Raw genomic sequence first — 15,211 nt, forward strand, 5'->3', positions numbered from 1 at the left:
ACAAGACGGATACAAACAGCTGAGAACTAGAGACTATCTTATTTTTAGGCCCAGAAGACAGAAAATCGTTCAGGAGGACTTTGAGAAACTTCACCAGTTTCTACGATATGAAGAGGCAGCCAGGATGGCTGTCCTGAGGGAGGAGGAGAAGTCGGAGGATGAAGATAGCAGCCATTTTAGACACAACGAGAGCCATAAAGAAGGACCTGGTATCTGATGACATCTCATTCCTGAAGGTAAGGACCAATATCTCTGTGTTGTCTAGAGGTTATTTGGGATAGATGTATTGATTATTAACTGATTGATTTCAGTGATTACATGTATTATTGATTCATTTGCTCTTTTGTTCACCTGCAGAACTACAAGGACACGTTAAAAAGGTAAGGCTACGTCCTATTTATCCGCCACACTTCAGGTGAAGGGTGAAGAATCTGGACCCTAACCCTAAGTGATTGGCCTCTTCTCTCTCTCTGTTCCCTGTGGTTCTGAACCCAACCCCACCGTATCACTAACTCTTGGATATTCTTCTAGAGCCCAGTGCACAAGCCCAGATCCAGAGCTTGTTTCTGGAGCGCTGATCAATGTGGCAAAGCACCTGGGCAACCTGCAGGTCAGAGTTCTGGAGAAGATGCTGAAGTCTGTTCAATACAGTGAGTCTGATTTTATTCTTACCAATGTTCATATCTTCAAACATTTTTAAATTGCATTCAGACAATTTCAGATAAAATATCACTGATCATCTGGCAATAATGCCCCAGTAAATTAAAACAAACAGTGGATCTCTGGTTTTAAACATGTCTCTTTTTTTCTCTAGCGCCTGTGATTTTGGACCCCAACACTGCCCATTCATGTCTCATCCTGTCTGACGATCTGACCAGTATGAGATTCAGTGATGGGATACGGCTGCTTCCTGACAACCCAGAGAGGTTTGATAACTACCGAATGATCCTGGGCTCTGAGGGCTTTGACTCTGGGATACAGTTGGGACACAGACGTCGGGGACAATACAGTATGGTTTGTAGGTGTAGTCTATAAGTCTGTCCAGAGGAAGGGAGTGGAACAGACTGGAATCTGGCGTGTAGGCTATTATAATGATAAATACTGGGCACGTTGTCCAAAAGGGCCACAGACTGTCCTGACACTGGAAAATAAACCCCATCGGATCAGAGTGCAGCTGGACTGGGACAGAGATGCACTGTCCTTTTACAACCTTGATAATAACACACACATTCACACACACTTTTACAGAGATTGTTTCCATACATCAATATTGGCAGTAATCTCTACACTGCTAGGATCTTACCAGGGAAAGCCTCTAACAGTGGAACAGCACATTATACCTCCCCATGTTAGCCCTTCTTCCTTTTAACTTGATCAGTTGTTGTGGTACGCTGACGCAACGGAAGGCACCACTACCTCCGTGATTTAGATTTGTTCGACAGGATTCAATTTTGAATTGAATTATTATATGTTAACAAACTACTGGATTGAACCAAATCACAAATCTTTGCTGATCTAAAAAAACAATTGATTCAACAATTCAAATGTCAAAATGTGACTTTTATTCTCTATGTATTTCTGTACAAAGTTGGAAAACATGTCACTGCAGGTGATCATTGAATATATTAAACAATAGAAATATATATCATTGCTACATGTTTTGACAACATGTACAGGTTGTCACAGTCCATGTCTGGCTGACTGGGGATTGAATATGGGATTCTGGAAGAGGTGCATTTCAGGTTTAAACTGGCAGTCTGGCACTGAACAGAACATGTATCCTGAAGGGCCTTCTCTTCCAATAGTGTTGAGAATGAGGTGATAGCGTTAGGGTCATGAATTGAGAGAAAGCAGCAGGGAATGAGAGGGGGTTCTGCGGGACAGAGACTACTAACCAGAAGTTATCCAGCCTCATCCACTGCTTTGACACTCGTCTCTACTGTCCCTGACTCCACTCTCCGAGGGTGTCTCAGGAAGAGTCGGGATATCCATTTCAGACATGGGTATAATACACACGTGTACATGTGTGAAACAGGACAAATATACGCATCCATCAAATGATTATTATTACTGTCAGACCCCGGATGGCACAGTGCACAACCCCCATACCTCAACTAACGTAATGGGATAAAACACTTGTCCAATGACCCCCCCAGTTTCTGGTTACAGACAAGTCTCTGATACCACCTACAGGCCAGTGTAATTAAATGCACTTCATAACATGATATTTCACCATGGGTGCACAGAAAATATTATGCAAATCATTTTTAAGTAGTTATGAAAATGATACCTTCATGATTTGGCAAAAAAAACTTTCAAATACAATCTGTGCACTTTAACTATTTTCTCTTGTCACAATTAGTATGGTGATTAAGTGCAGTATACCTTGATTGAGAAATGTAAGATAAAATATGAATAATATTGATTACCTACAAATTTGTTTTCATGTCTGCCAGTATTTCCTGCTTTGGAACAGAATCAAGTCCTGGCTTTCTTAGGTCCTAAACGCCAACATTAGCTACTTCCAGCTAGTCACATGACATATCACACTTGAACACTTTAACAGTGAGGGGTGTTGGGGTGTCTAAGCAGCTGGGAGGACACATGCATGCAAAGTTACACCTGAAAATCTCTAAGGACCCAGGGAAAGGTAGAGGTAGCCAATACCTTCTGTTGGCGATGGCTGATTGTGTTCTTGGTATTGTCTATGGTTGTGGTTTGTGTGTGTGTGAGAGCCCCAGTCAGGTCAGGTGTTGCTGGTCAGCAGCCTCTCCTGGTTGTGCTTGCGGAAGAAGGCTTTCCCAAACTCATAACAGCTGATCATAATGGCACAGGCTGGGGCCACCTTGATCACCCTGGGCAGGAAACCTAGGAGATAAAAGTAGGAGGGAGTGAAAGGGGGGAGAGAGAGGGGTGGAGGAGAGCGAGTGAAAGGGGGGAGAGAGAGGGGTGGGGGAGAGCGAGTGAAAGGGGGAGAGAGAGTGAAAGGGGGAGAGAGAGGGGTGGAGGAGAGAGAGGGGTGGAGGAGAGGGAGTGAAAGGGGGGAGAGGGAGGGGTGGAGGAGAGGGAGTGACGGGGAGAGAGAGGGGGTGGAGGAGAGGGATAAGGAGAGAAAGGAGGTCACCAGTTAGGAGACTAACCTGAGGTAACTGTGTGTTTTGGGTGAACTATCCCTGTAGCCTGACCTACCTACAAACAGTCCACCCACGCCGTTCTCAGCCACAATCTTGGTCATCACACTGAGAGTGGAGGAGGAGGCCTTGGATGACACTGCAGACACACATGACAACATAGCTGGGTCAGTAGTACAGGATCACTACACATCAACACATCACTAAAGATCATAAGAATGATTCCATGAATCAGGTGATCAGCCTGGAGTTCTATACCCACAATTCATAGCCTGGAGTTCCCCTATCTCCACCTGCCTCCTGGTCTTCACGACGTCGAAGGGAAGAGTTACTATGGAAGCGATCTGGAGGAAGACATACACAAGGGTTAGAAATCACATATTGACAATGCTGCCCTCTAGCAATATTAGATGGAATAACACCATGTCAGCACAAGAAGTTACAGAGCTAGAATAACATTAGAAAGGTACAACAAACTATATCAGATATTCAATGTTCAATATATCTAGGTGCTCTACTAGACAGAACAGTTTGAGTTGAGAGGACAGCTAGAATACTCACTGATCCTGATACCGCTCCGGATATGAAGGTGATGGCAAACGTTGGCTCTCTGATGTTGTTGTGCTTACACAGCCACACCTTCCCCTTCTCATAGTTATACCAGTACATGGCTGAGGAGGAAACAGACACAACATGGAACTCCTGTTATCAAACACTAAGAGACAGAGAGAATGGGAGAGGAGAGAGAGGAGGGAGCTAGAGAGAAGGAGAGGAGGGAGCCAGAGAGAAGGAGAGAGAGGAAGCTAGAGAGAAGAGATAGCGAGAGGGAGAAATAGTGTTGTATACCTGAGAGAGATATAGTGATAGACATTGTGTTGTTTCTAACAGAGAGATAGTGATAGACATTGTGTTGTTTCTAACAGAGAGATATAGTGATAGACATTGTGTTGTTTCTACCTGAGAGAGATATAGTGATAGACATTGTGTTGTTTCTAACTGAAAGATATAGTGATAGACTGTTGTTTCTAACAGAGAGATATAGTGATAGACATTGTGTTGTTTCTACCTGAGAGAGATATAGTGATAGACATTGTGTTGTTTCTACCTGAGAAGGGCACGTCTCTAAGCAGTGTGGGTCCCCAGCCCCTCCAGAGAGACCGCCAGCCCTCGTTGCGTACTGCAGAGTGGATAACCTCACTCAGCTCCCTGTACGAACTTCTCTGGGACTGCATCTTAGTACGAATCAGCTCCAACGGACTGATCACTGTCACAGAGCCCACTGACTCACAGAGAGACAGAGAGAGAGAAAACACTTATAAGCACTACACACAGAAAGAGCAGTTAAACACATTTCTTTCTCACATGAAAAGGAGGCCATAATTATATCATGGCGCTGGAGAAGATGGCTGATGTTTTACGTGCTCCTAACCAACTGTTTTTTTTGTTCATTTTTTGTAACATATTTTTTATCTTATTTTGTATATAATGTTGCCGCTACCGTCTCTTAAGACCAAAAATAACTTCTGAACATCAGAAGAGCAATTACTCACCACCAACTGGCAGGCACTTTTTTTTCCTTTAACGAGCCCGACAAGCCTGACGTGAAAGACATACTGCTTTCCCGGGAACAGGCCCAAATCCCCGTCATTTGCGTGAAGACAAGACGGAGAAAAATAGGGCGAAGGTCGGGCTGCCTTCTGAGAATTCGTAGGCCTTCCTTTCTACTAGCTAACGTGCAATCATTGGAAAATAAAATCGACGACCTACGAGGAAGATTAAACTACCAACGGGACATTAAAAACTGTAATATCTTATGCTTCACGGAGTCGTGGCTGGATTACGACATTATCAACATACAGATGACTGGTTATATGCTGTATCGGCAGGATAGAACAGCGGCGTCTGGTAGTCTGGTAAGACAAGGGGTGGCGGACTATGCATTTGTAAACAACAGCTGGTGCACGATATCTAAGGAAGTCTCGAGGTTTTGCTCGCCTGAGGTAGAGTATCTCATGATAAGCTGTCGACCACACTATCTACCGAGAGAGTTTATCTGTATTTTTCATAGCTGTCTACATACCACCACATACCAATGCTGGCACTAAGACCGCACTCAATGAGCTGTATTCCGCCATAAGCAAACAGGAAAACGCTCATCCAGAGCCGGCGCTCCTAGTGGCCGGGGACTTTAATGCAGGGAAACTTAAATCCGTTTTACCTAATCTACCAGACGAGCTAAACTACTTCCATGCTCGCTTCGAGGCAAATAACACTGAAACATGCATGAAAGCACCAGCTGTTCCGGGCGACTCCGCAGCCAATGTGAGCAAGACCTTTAAACAGGTCAACATTCACAAGGCCAGACGGATTACCAGAACATGTACTGTGAGCATGCGCTGACCAACTGGCAAGTGTCTTCACTGACATTTTCAAACTCTCCCTGTCCGAGTCTGTAATACCAACATGCCTTAAGCAGACCAGCATAGTCCCTGTGCCCAAGACCACGAAGGTAACCTGCCTAAATGGCTACCGACCCATAGCACTCACATCTGTAGCCATGAAGTGCTTTGAAAGGCTGGTCATGGCTCACATCAACACCATCATGCCGGAAACCCTAGACCCACTCCAATTTGCATACCGCCCTAACAGATCCACAGATGATGCAATCTCTATTGCACTCCACACTGCCCTTTCCCACCTGGACAAAAGGAACACCTATGTGAGAATGTTATTCATTGACTACAGCTCAGCGTTCAACACCATAGTGCCCTCAAAGCTTATCAATAAGCTAAGGACCCTGGGACTAAACACCTCCCTCTGCAACTGGATCCTGGACTTCTTGACGGGCCGCCCCCAGGTGGTAAGGGTAGGTAACAACACTCAGGGGTGCGTGCTCAGTCCCCTCCTGTACTCCCTGTTCACTCATGACTGCACAGCCAGGCACGATTCCAACACCATCGTTAAGTTTACCGATGACACAACAGTGGTAGGCCTGATCACCGTAATCGACGAGACAGCCTATAGGGAGGAGGTCAGAGACCTGGTCGTGTGGTGCCAGGACAACCACCTCTCCCTCAACATGATCAAGACTAAGGAGATGATTGTGGACTTCAGGAAAAGGAGGACTGAGCACACCCCATTCTCATCGACGGGGCTGTAGTGGAGCAGGTTGAGAGCTTCAAGTTCCTTGGTGTCCACATCCCCAACAAACTAACATGGTCCAAGCACACCAAAACAGTCGTGAAAAGGGAACGACAAAACCTATTCCCCCTCAGGAGACTGAAATATTTGGCATGGGTCCTCAGATCCTCAAAAGGTTCTACAGCTGCACCATCGAGAACATCCTGACTGGTTGCATCACTGCCTAGTATGGCAACTGCTCGGCCTCCGACCGCAAGGCACTACCGAGGGTAGTGTGTACGGCCCAGTACATCACTGGGGCCAAGCTTACTGCCATCCAGGACCTCTATACCAGGCGGTGTCAGAGGAAGGCCCTAAAAATTGTCAAAGACTCCAGCCACCCTAATCATAGACTTTTCTCTCTGCTACTGCACGGCAAGCCGTACCGGAGCGCCAAGTCTAGGTCCAAGAGGCTTCCAAACAGCTTCTACCCCCAAGCCATAAGACTCTAATCAAATGGCTACCCAGACTATTTGCATTGCCGCTGCTACTCTATTATTTAAGCATAGTCACTTTATTAACTCTAAATACATGTAGATATTACCTCAATTACCTCGACTAACCGGTGCCCCCGCACATTGACTCTGTACCGGTACCCCCTGTATATAGTCTCGCTATTGTTATTTTACTCTTTAATAACTTGTTACTTAAATGCCTTATTCTTATTCTTTAAACTGCATTGTTGGTTAGGGGCTTGTAAGTATGCATTTCACTAAGTTCTACACCTGTTGTATTCTGCGCATGTGACTAATAACATTGGATTTGATTGAAAATAAGGTGTCTGTATTTTCCATATTTATTTGAAATTTTGTAGGATGAAATCTCTTGAGATGCAACAGGGTGCACTGCCAGCGCCCTGCAAAATGACCTCCAGCAGGCCACAAATGTGCATGTGTCTGCTCAAACGGTCAGAAACAGACTCCATGAGGGTGGTATGAGGGCCCGACGTCCACAGGTGGGGGTTGTGCTTACAGCCCAACACCGTGCAGGACGTTTGGCATTTGCCAGAGAACACCAAGATTGGGAAATTCGCCACTGGCGCCCTGTGCTCTTCACAGATGAAAGCAGGTTCACACTGAGCACATGAGCACATGTGACAGACGTGACAGAGTCTGGAGACGCCGTGGAGAACGTTCTGCTGCCTGCAACATCCTCCAGCATGACCGGTTTGGCGATGGGTCAGTCATGGTGTGGGGTGGCATTTCTTTGTGGGGCCGCACAGCCCTCCATGTGCTCGCCAGAGGTAGCCTGACTGCCATTAGGTACCGAGATGAGATCCTCAGACCCCTTGTGAGACCATATGCTGACACATGCACATTTGTGGCCTGCTGGAGGTCATTTTGCAGGGCGCTGGCAGTGCACCTCCTTGCACAAAGGCGGAGGTAGCGGTCCTCCTGCTGGGTTGTTGCCCTCCTACGGCCTCCTCCACGTCTCCTGATGTACTGGCCTGTCTCCTGGTAGCGCCTGCATGCTCTGGACACTACGCTGACAGACACAGCAAACCTTTTTGCCACAGTTCGCATTGATGGGCCATCCTGGATGAACTGCACTACCTGAGCCACTTGTGTGGGTTGTAGACTCCGTCTCATGCTACCACTAGAGTGAGAGCACCGCCAGCATTCAAAAGTGACCAAAACATCAGCCAGGAAGCATAGGAACTGAGAAGTGGTCTGTGGTCACCACCTGCAGAATCACTCCTGTTTTGGGGGGTGTCTTGCTAATTGCCTATAATTTCCACCTTTTGTCTTTTCCATTTGCACAACAGCATGTGAAATTTATTGTCAATCAGTGTTGCTTCCTAAGTGGACAGTTTGATTTCACAGAAGTGTGATTGACTTGGAGTTACATTGTGTTTGTTTAAGTGTTCCCTTTATTTTTTTGAGCAGTGTATATTATTTTTTATTTTATTAAAGTACTTAGTAAGAAGAAGAATATGGCAACTACTGTCTAATAACAATTAAATAATTATAATGATAATAAAATATAATTACATTAACAGCATAAAAAGTTGTACAACTACTAATAGGCTTATAACTAATAAAAACTACTGCTACAACTAATAATACAACTAAGTACCTATAATATAGAGTACACATATTTACAAATATCCTGACATGGTGATGTTTCTATTAGTTAAAAACACAAAGTTTGTTCTTAACAGTTGAAAAGGGGTTTTGTAAATGCACTGTGTGATAACAATGTCCTGGTTTCTGTCGGTAAATCATTCCAGTCACTCAGGCCTTTGTACCATATCTGAAAGATCTTACTCCAACCCCCTTTTGGAATTACTGCCGTTGTCGAAAGCAGTGCGAGTTTTGTGAAGTTAGGTGTTCCTTAATATATACAGGGAACTTTAAGTTGATACATTTAAAAAGGAACTAGTACCAATGCAGTGGTCTTCTGTTTGGGAGTGACAGCTAGTTTAGTGATTCAGACATTGTTCAATGATGTCTTATAATGGCATCCAAGAATGAATCCGCAAAGATAGTTATAAATGACATCTAATTTGCAAAGTAAGGTCTTGGTTGTGTTTTGATTGATGATTTCACCATAGTCTAGGATAGGAAGCAGCAGTTGGGTTACTAAGGTCTTTCTAGTGGATAGACAAAACAATGTTAATCACTCTATCACTATTTATCGCTCTCAAGTATACATCACCACAGTGACCTGTAAGGTCAGAGGTCAGCTCACCTCTGGCGAGGGCGCCTGCTAGTAGAGGCGCCTCCTCAGCGTGTGACCCCATCCTGACCCTCAGGGCAGCACGCAGTTGGTCGTAACACGTGAAGTAGATCACCGTTGCCGGGACCGCCATGATACTGCAAGAAGCATTAACAGAGATGCAAATATAATGTTTCCTCAAGAACCCTGACTCATTCAAATCAGGCATTACAAACAAGAAACCAACATCAACAGATGAAATATCCATAAACAACAAATAAAATGAATCAGCTTTTACCATATCAGACACAAATCAGATGGGTGCAAGCAAGAGGTACAAATAAAATGTTCCCAAATTAATCAACAGCCCATGACTCAGCCGTTACCACACCACTCAGACACAAATCCAGGACTGAGAGATTTAAAATAAAACATTAACAAATCAAATATCGATAAACCCTGAGTCTACAAAATCACAGTGTCCATCCGTACTGCTCGATACAAATGAGCAGAACAATGGGAAACATTCGTAAACAACTGAATTATCAATAGACTATGAGTTTGCTGAATCACAGCGGGCCAGGCACTCAAGACACAGCTGACCATAAATCAGTGCTGAAGCCAAGTAAGCAGTGTGAATTAGTAATGAGGCAGAGTAACGGCAGACTTCAGACTCACAGGGTTGGAGGGAGGCCGCTCCATAACGACTTGATACCTTCCCTGCGGACTATCTTAATAAAGGCATCCTGTAGAGAGAGGGTCAAAGAACAAGAGAAATAACTAATGCATGATACTGATGTACATGTTTATAAACGCTTAAGGGTCGTACCGAATGTGGATCTCCCGTTCGTCTACCGTTCATTCAGCACACTGTTGATGTCTGACTGCCGACACTTTTGTGCGATTCTACATGTAAAATCGGTTCATACTCGGTTCGCAAATTACAGCCGGCACTCTGTTCAGAGGAGCTAAGTACTCTCGGCAGGCAAATGCTATTGGTGTGTCCGAACCATTATTCAGTGGCAATAAAAAGTATGTAAACCCTTTGGCGTTACCTGGACTTCTGCATAAATTGGTCATAAAATTTGATCTAAGTCACAACAATAGACAAACACAGTCTGCTTAAAACAAATAACACACAAACAATTATACATTTTCATGTCTTTATTGAACACACCGTGTAAACATTCACAGTGCAGGGTGGGAAAAGTATGTGAACCCTTGGATTTAATAACTGGTTGACCCTCCTTTGGCAGCAATAACCTCAACCAAACGTTTTCTGTAGTTGCAGATCAGACCTGCACTCCTCCACTGGTCAGGAGAAATTTTGGACCATTCCTCTTTACAAAACTGTTTCAGTTCAGCAATATTTTTGGATGTATGGTGTGAACCGCTCTCGAGGTCATGCCACAGTATCTAAATCGGGTTGAGGTCAGGACTATGACTGGGCCACTTCAGAAGGCGTATTTTCTTCTGTTGAAGCCATTCTGTTGTTGATTTACTTCTGTGTTTTGGGTCGTTGTCCTGTTGCATCACCCAACTTCTGTTGAGCTTCAATTGGCGGACTGATAGCCTTACATTCTCCTGCAAAATGTCTTGGGAATTCATTTTTCCATCGATGATAGCAAGCTGTCCAGGCCCTGAGGCAGCAAAGCAGCTCCAAACCATGATGCTCCCTCCACCATACTTTACAGTTGAGGTTTTGATGTTGGCGTGCTGTGCCTTTTTTCTCCACATATAGTGTTGTGTGTTCCTTCCAAACAACTCAACTGTAGTTTCATCTGTCCACAGAATATTTTGCCAGTAGAGCTGTGGAACTTCAGATGTCCAGCAATGGTTTTTTTGGACAGCAGTGGCTTCTTCCGCGTGTGCTCCCATGAACACCATTATTGTTTAGTGTTTTACGTATCGTAGACTCGTCAACAGAGATCTTAGCATGTTCCAGAGATTTCTGTAAGTCTTTAGCTGACACTCTAGGATTCTTCTTAACCTCATTGAGCATTCTGCGTTGTGCTCTTGCAATCATCTTTGCAGGACGGCCACTCCTAGAGAGAGTAGCAACAGTGCTGAACTTTGTACATTTATAGACAATTTGTCTTACCGTGGACTGATGAACATCAAGGCTTTTAGAGATACGTTTGTAACCCTTTCCAGCTTATGCAAATCAACAACTCTTATTCTTGGGTCTTCTGAGATCTCTTTTGTTTGAGGCATGTTTCACATCAGGCAATGCTTCTTGTGAATAGCAAACTCACATTTTTTGAGTGCTTTTTATTGGGCAGGGCAGCTCTAACCAACATCTCCAATCTCGTCTCATTGATTGGACTCCAGGTTAGCTGACTCCTGACTACAATTAGCTTTTGGAGAACTCATTAGCCTAGGGGTTCACATACTTTTCACATACTCCAACCTACACTGTGAATGTTTAAATTATGTATTCAATATAGACAAGAAACATAAACTAATAACACACAAATTATTGTAAGAAGAATGTGTTTATCTGTTGTTATGACCAATTTATGCAGAAATACAGATCATTCTTAAGGGTTCACATACTTTTTCTTGCCACTGTACATCTTTATAATGCTTGTGGTTAGCTTTCAATGATGCTGGTTCCAAGTCCCACGGGCTGTGGCGGTCAGGCGGACTACAAGCTACTGATGCAGACCTTTGGAACATCACATTTTAAAAAGTCTAATAAATCCATGTAATATAGCTTACACCATCACAATAAATCCATTATTTATTTTAGAAGGGTCTAAATAAATATGATATGAAGAAAATATAGTCTCTTTCAGATGAACAGAATAGCACACTCTGAGTTGTCCTTATGTTAGGTCCTGATCTGGCTATGCCATTAGGCTGTGGGCTACACTAGTTCATTTAGCAGACAAGATTTGCTTAGAATTCCGTGGCATTATTTTATATTATGAAGAATACCAGTGAACATAGCTTAATAAAATAAAGGATATTTTCTCCAAACAATTTGAGGGAGTGTGAACATGCGGCTACTCTGTGTTGAGTGGTTAACAAAGAAACAGGTAATCCTATTTGCTTAATTTAGAGTTATTTATGTAACTTTAGTTGTGATTCAAACATTGGGCTATATGTTTAGCTTTTTAATACATTCTAAGGCTGCAAGAAGTAACTAATGATGATTAGAAAAATGTTGCATGAAAGACATGAGCTTTGCTTTGTTTGTTGAAGTGTGTACAGTGCAGGCTGTACACACTTAATCAGTCTCTCAATCACAATTCGACAAGCACTTGATAATGCCTCAAATTTCCCGGTGGTGCCTCCCGGGTGGCGCAGTGGTCTAGGGCACTGCATCGCAGTGCTAACTGCGCCACCAGAGTCTCTGAGTTCGCCCCCAGGCTCTGTCGCAGCCGGCCGCGACCGGGAGGTCCGTGGGGCGACGCACAATTGGGCTAGCGTCGTCCGGGTTAGGGAGGGTATGGCCGGTAGGGATTTCCTTGTCTCATCGCGCTCCAGCGACTCCTGTGGCGGGCTGGGCGCAGTGCGCGCTAGCCAAGGGGGCCAGGTGCACGGTGTTTCCTCCGACACATTGGTGCGGCTGGCTTCCGGGTTGGAGGCGCGCTGTGTTAAAAAGAAGCAGTGCGGTTTGGTTGGGTTGTGCCTCGGAGGACGCATGGCTTTCGACCTTCGTCTCTCCCGAGCCCGTACGGGAGTTGTAGCGATGAGACAAGATAGTAATTACTAGCGATTGGATACCACGAAAATTGGGGAGAAAAGGGGATAAAATTAAAAAAATAATAATAATAATAATAATTCCCGGTGGCAATCCCTTTGTGTGGCCCCTAAAAAAAATCCATGCCTTTTGCGGCCAGTGGCCGTGGTGCCCTTGGGCTGAATATAATAATTATAATTCCCTTCTCCTGGCTGCGCGCTCCGAAGCACCTCTCACTCACAACCACTAGCATACAAAAAAATATTTTTAAATGATGAGGCTGATGCAACAGATCAAAACGTTTAGCTTAACATTTTAATAAACTATTAGGCTATTTCTTCACATTATATGCGCAGCAATGCGCACACGGCAGTAGGCTAGAAGCGCGACTGTTCCATTAGTGGGAAAACACCATTCACAAAAGTGACCGCAAATGCGATTATGCATGTAATGATTTTAATATAAAGGGGCCTTTTTATGGTGAAAATGATCTTCCCCAAACTTGAAACTAACGCACTGCATATGTATGCCAGTTAGGCTCTACACCCATTGTAACGCGGATTAATGTTCTTCATTTTAAGAAGTTATTTGGCCACTTTAGTTGTGATACAAACCTTATCAAAACATATAGGCCTATGGGCTAGGCTACATGAGGTGTGTGACTATGATTTGAAAAAGTCGCCAAAAAAAGGCATGTGTTGTTTGTTGCCTTACGCTGGGGATCATTCACAAGTGATATTATATCATTCACAAGTGATATGCTAATATTGTCACCCCTCAGACTATTCTTGATTTAATCTTGTCTTTACATAAGCTAAATAATATGTGTAATTTTTATTTTATTTAGAATGGACAATTATCATGCAGCTGTTTCGAAACTAAGGGGGGAAAAAGACATCATGCACTTAAATAGCAAATGGAGGACGCTTTTCCCATGGTTCATTATCATGCCAGCCAGGTAGACTGTACTCCTGTTGTAAAGATAAGCAATGTGCTTAATATTAGGAAAGTTGAGAAATAAATATAGTAGGCCTAGTAAAAAAAAAGAGGCCTCGTTAAGAGGCCATCACTCTGTTTTCTCACGTGATTGCATAGCCTATAGAAAGGTTGCACAACATGAGCTCATGGACTCTCATGAAGTGTTTGATTAGATCTTCTATTACATTTGCATTGATGTCAGAGTGATTACAGGGACAATAGAGTGCTGAGTACCAGGCAGTTAGCAAGTTTGGTAGGCTACTAAATGACCATCAGCAGCATCAGAGCTTGGAGAAGCCTAATTACCGTGGCTAAACGGTCATGTGGAATTTGAGTGCCATCATGACTCATGACCGCCCGTGTGGCAGTAATACGGTCACCGTAACAGCCCTAGTCCCATCCCACCCATAACCTCTGACCCTTGGCCACTTGTGCAGATCTGTAAGGAATTAGCAATATCTCAATGTTACCCTCTGATAGGCTAGACAGAATTTATCACATTGCACACGATACACACCAACCCAATCCTTGCATATCTAGATGGGGGTTGGGAGTTGGGTAGAGGTGTTAGAGATGTTTACCAGAGTGCCGTTGAAGTGGCCGGGGGCCTTGTACCAGGCCTTGGAGTTGCCGTTCGTACACACACAGGTATGGTCCATCAGGCCATTGCAGTACACAAAGCATTTCCCTGGAGAACAATGAAGACATACATAATGGATTGAGCCCTGTGGTTTAGAGAGAGGACAGAGGAATGGTAGGTTACATTGAGTATTGTCTTATTACCTTTGGGAAAAGGACTTTTCTGAGCCTGGAGTCTGATCTTGACAACATCCAGAGGAGTGACTGAAAAAAGACAGTTGTACAACCAGTTTAAAGATTTAAATATAATAGTTCCACAATCACATTCATATATATATAGTCCGTGTATGTGTGTGTAGGGGAGGGTTCCCGTGCTCACCAAACAATGACGTCAGGAGAGCCCCTGAGCAGGAAGCCAACATCTGTTGAAATGGAGTAATGCCATTGGTGTCGACGGGCACAGGATTTTTACCAGAATTACCACTCATCTTGCCTAAGAAAGATATTCAAAACAACATTTGATTCAGTTGTTGTTATGAACATTTAATTGACCAATAAATTCTTGTTGAATTATGGCCAGTGACAATTTGTAATCATTATGTTTACCTTAGAGAAGCTTCTTGCTTGCTAGCTATATTGCAGGAACTAGAAGCTAGCTAACTTATTTATCTAGCTACTCTTCCACAGTGGACAAGTAGTCTTGCTCTTTGTCAGCGACGGAATCCAAAGCAAACCCATTTAAATGTGATGTCCCGGTATTCTTATAGCTCGTATCTGCGTACATGTGCTTCATGGGGCAATTCCACAATACATGGCTTCATTCAACTAGATAAAGTGAAATAAGAATAGCTAGTTTACCCAACATGACATTTGTAAAAGTATTTAGACTTTCAGTAGAGCACATTCTTGGCACAAGGAGAGCGAGCACATGATTACAGCTACACTAGCTAACTAACTAAATACCTATAAATATGACAAATTTCAATTTCTCAATGAA

At 43.8% G+C, this 15,211-nt stretch overlaps 1 protein-coding gene and 1 pseudogene across 2 annotated transcripts; one reads left to right on the top strand and one right to left on the bottom strand.

The window, feature by feature from the left end:
* Positions 1-54: 54 nt before the first annotated feature.
* On the bottom strand, positions 55-15,103 carry LOC129837944 (probable mitochondrial glutathione transporter SLC25A40). 2 transcript variants are annotated; one of them, XR_008756788.1, is made up of 12 exons: positions 14,821-15,103; positions 14,594-14,707; positions 14,419-14,478; positions 14,217-14,323; positions 9,648-9,715; positions 9,003-9,127; positions 4,237-4,410; positions 3,693-3,802; positions 3,394-3,475; positions 3,190-3,270; positions 1,896-2,868; positions 55-133 (listed from the first exon to the last, which is right to left on the bottom strand). XR_008756788.1 is itself a non-coding variant. In XM_055904536.1 (11 exons), the coding sequence occupies exons 2-11, from the start codon at positions 14,700-14,702 to the stop codon at positions 2,747-2,749; spliced, it is 1,038 nt and encodes a 345-aa protein (XP_055760511.1). In that variant the 5' UTR covers positions 14,703-14,707; positions 14,821-15,103; the 3' UTR covers positions 1,540-2,746. The 2 variants fall into 2 exon arrangements, 1 of the variants encoding a protein (XP_055760511.1); XM_055904536.1 differs by lacking the exon at positions 55-133 and having other exon boundaries at positions 1,540-2,868.
* LOC129837102 (nuclear factor 7, ovary-like) lies at positions 159-1,459 on the top strand (annotated as a pseudogene).
* Positions 15,104-15,211: the final 108 nt, after the last annotated feature.

Source organism: Salvelinus fontinalis, chromosome 38, assembly GCF_029448725.1.
Source record: "Salvelinus fontinalis isolate EN_2023a chromosome 38, ASM2944872v1, whole genome shotgun sequence".
Lineage (NCBI taxonomy): Eukaryota > Metazoa > Chordata > Actinopteri > Salmoniformes > Salmonidae > Salvelinus > Salvelinus fontinalis.

Coding starts and splice junctions, on each gene's coding strand:
- LOC129837944 (XM_055904536.1), bottom strand. CDS start 14,702: ATGAGTGGTAATTCTGGTAAAAATCCTGTGCCCGTCGACACCAATGGC. Junction 14,324..14,418: donor GAAAAGTCCTTTTCCCAAAG/GTAATAAGACAA, acceptor ATTGTTCTCCAG/GGAAATGCTTTGTGTACTGC. Junction 3,803..4,236: donor TAGAGACGTGCCCTTCTCAG/GTAGAAACAACA, acceptor TTTCCTCCTCAG/CCATGTACTGGTATAACTAT.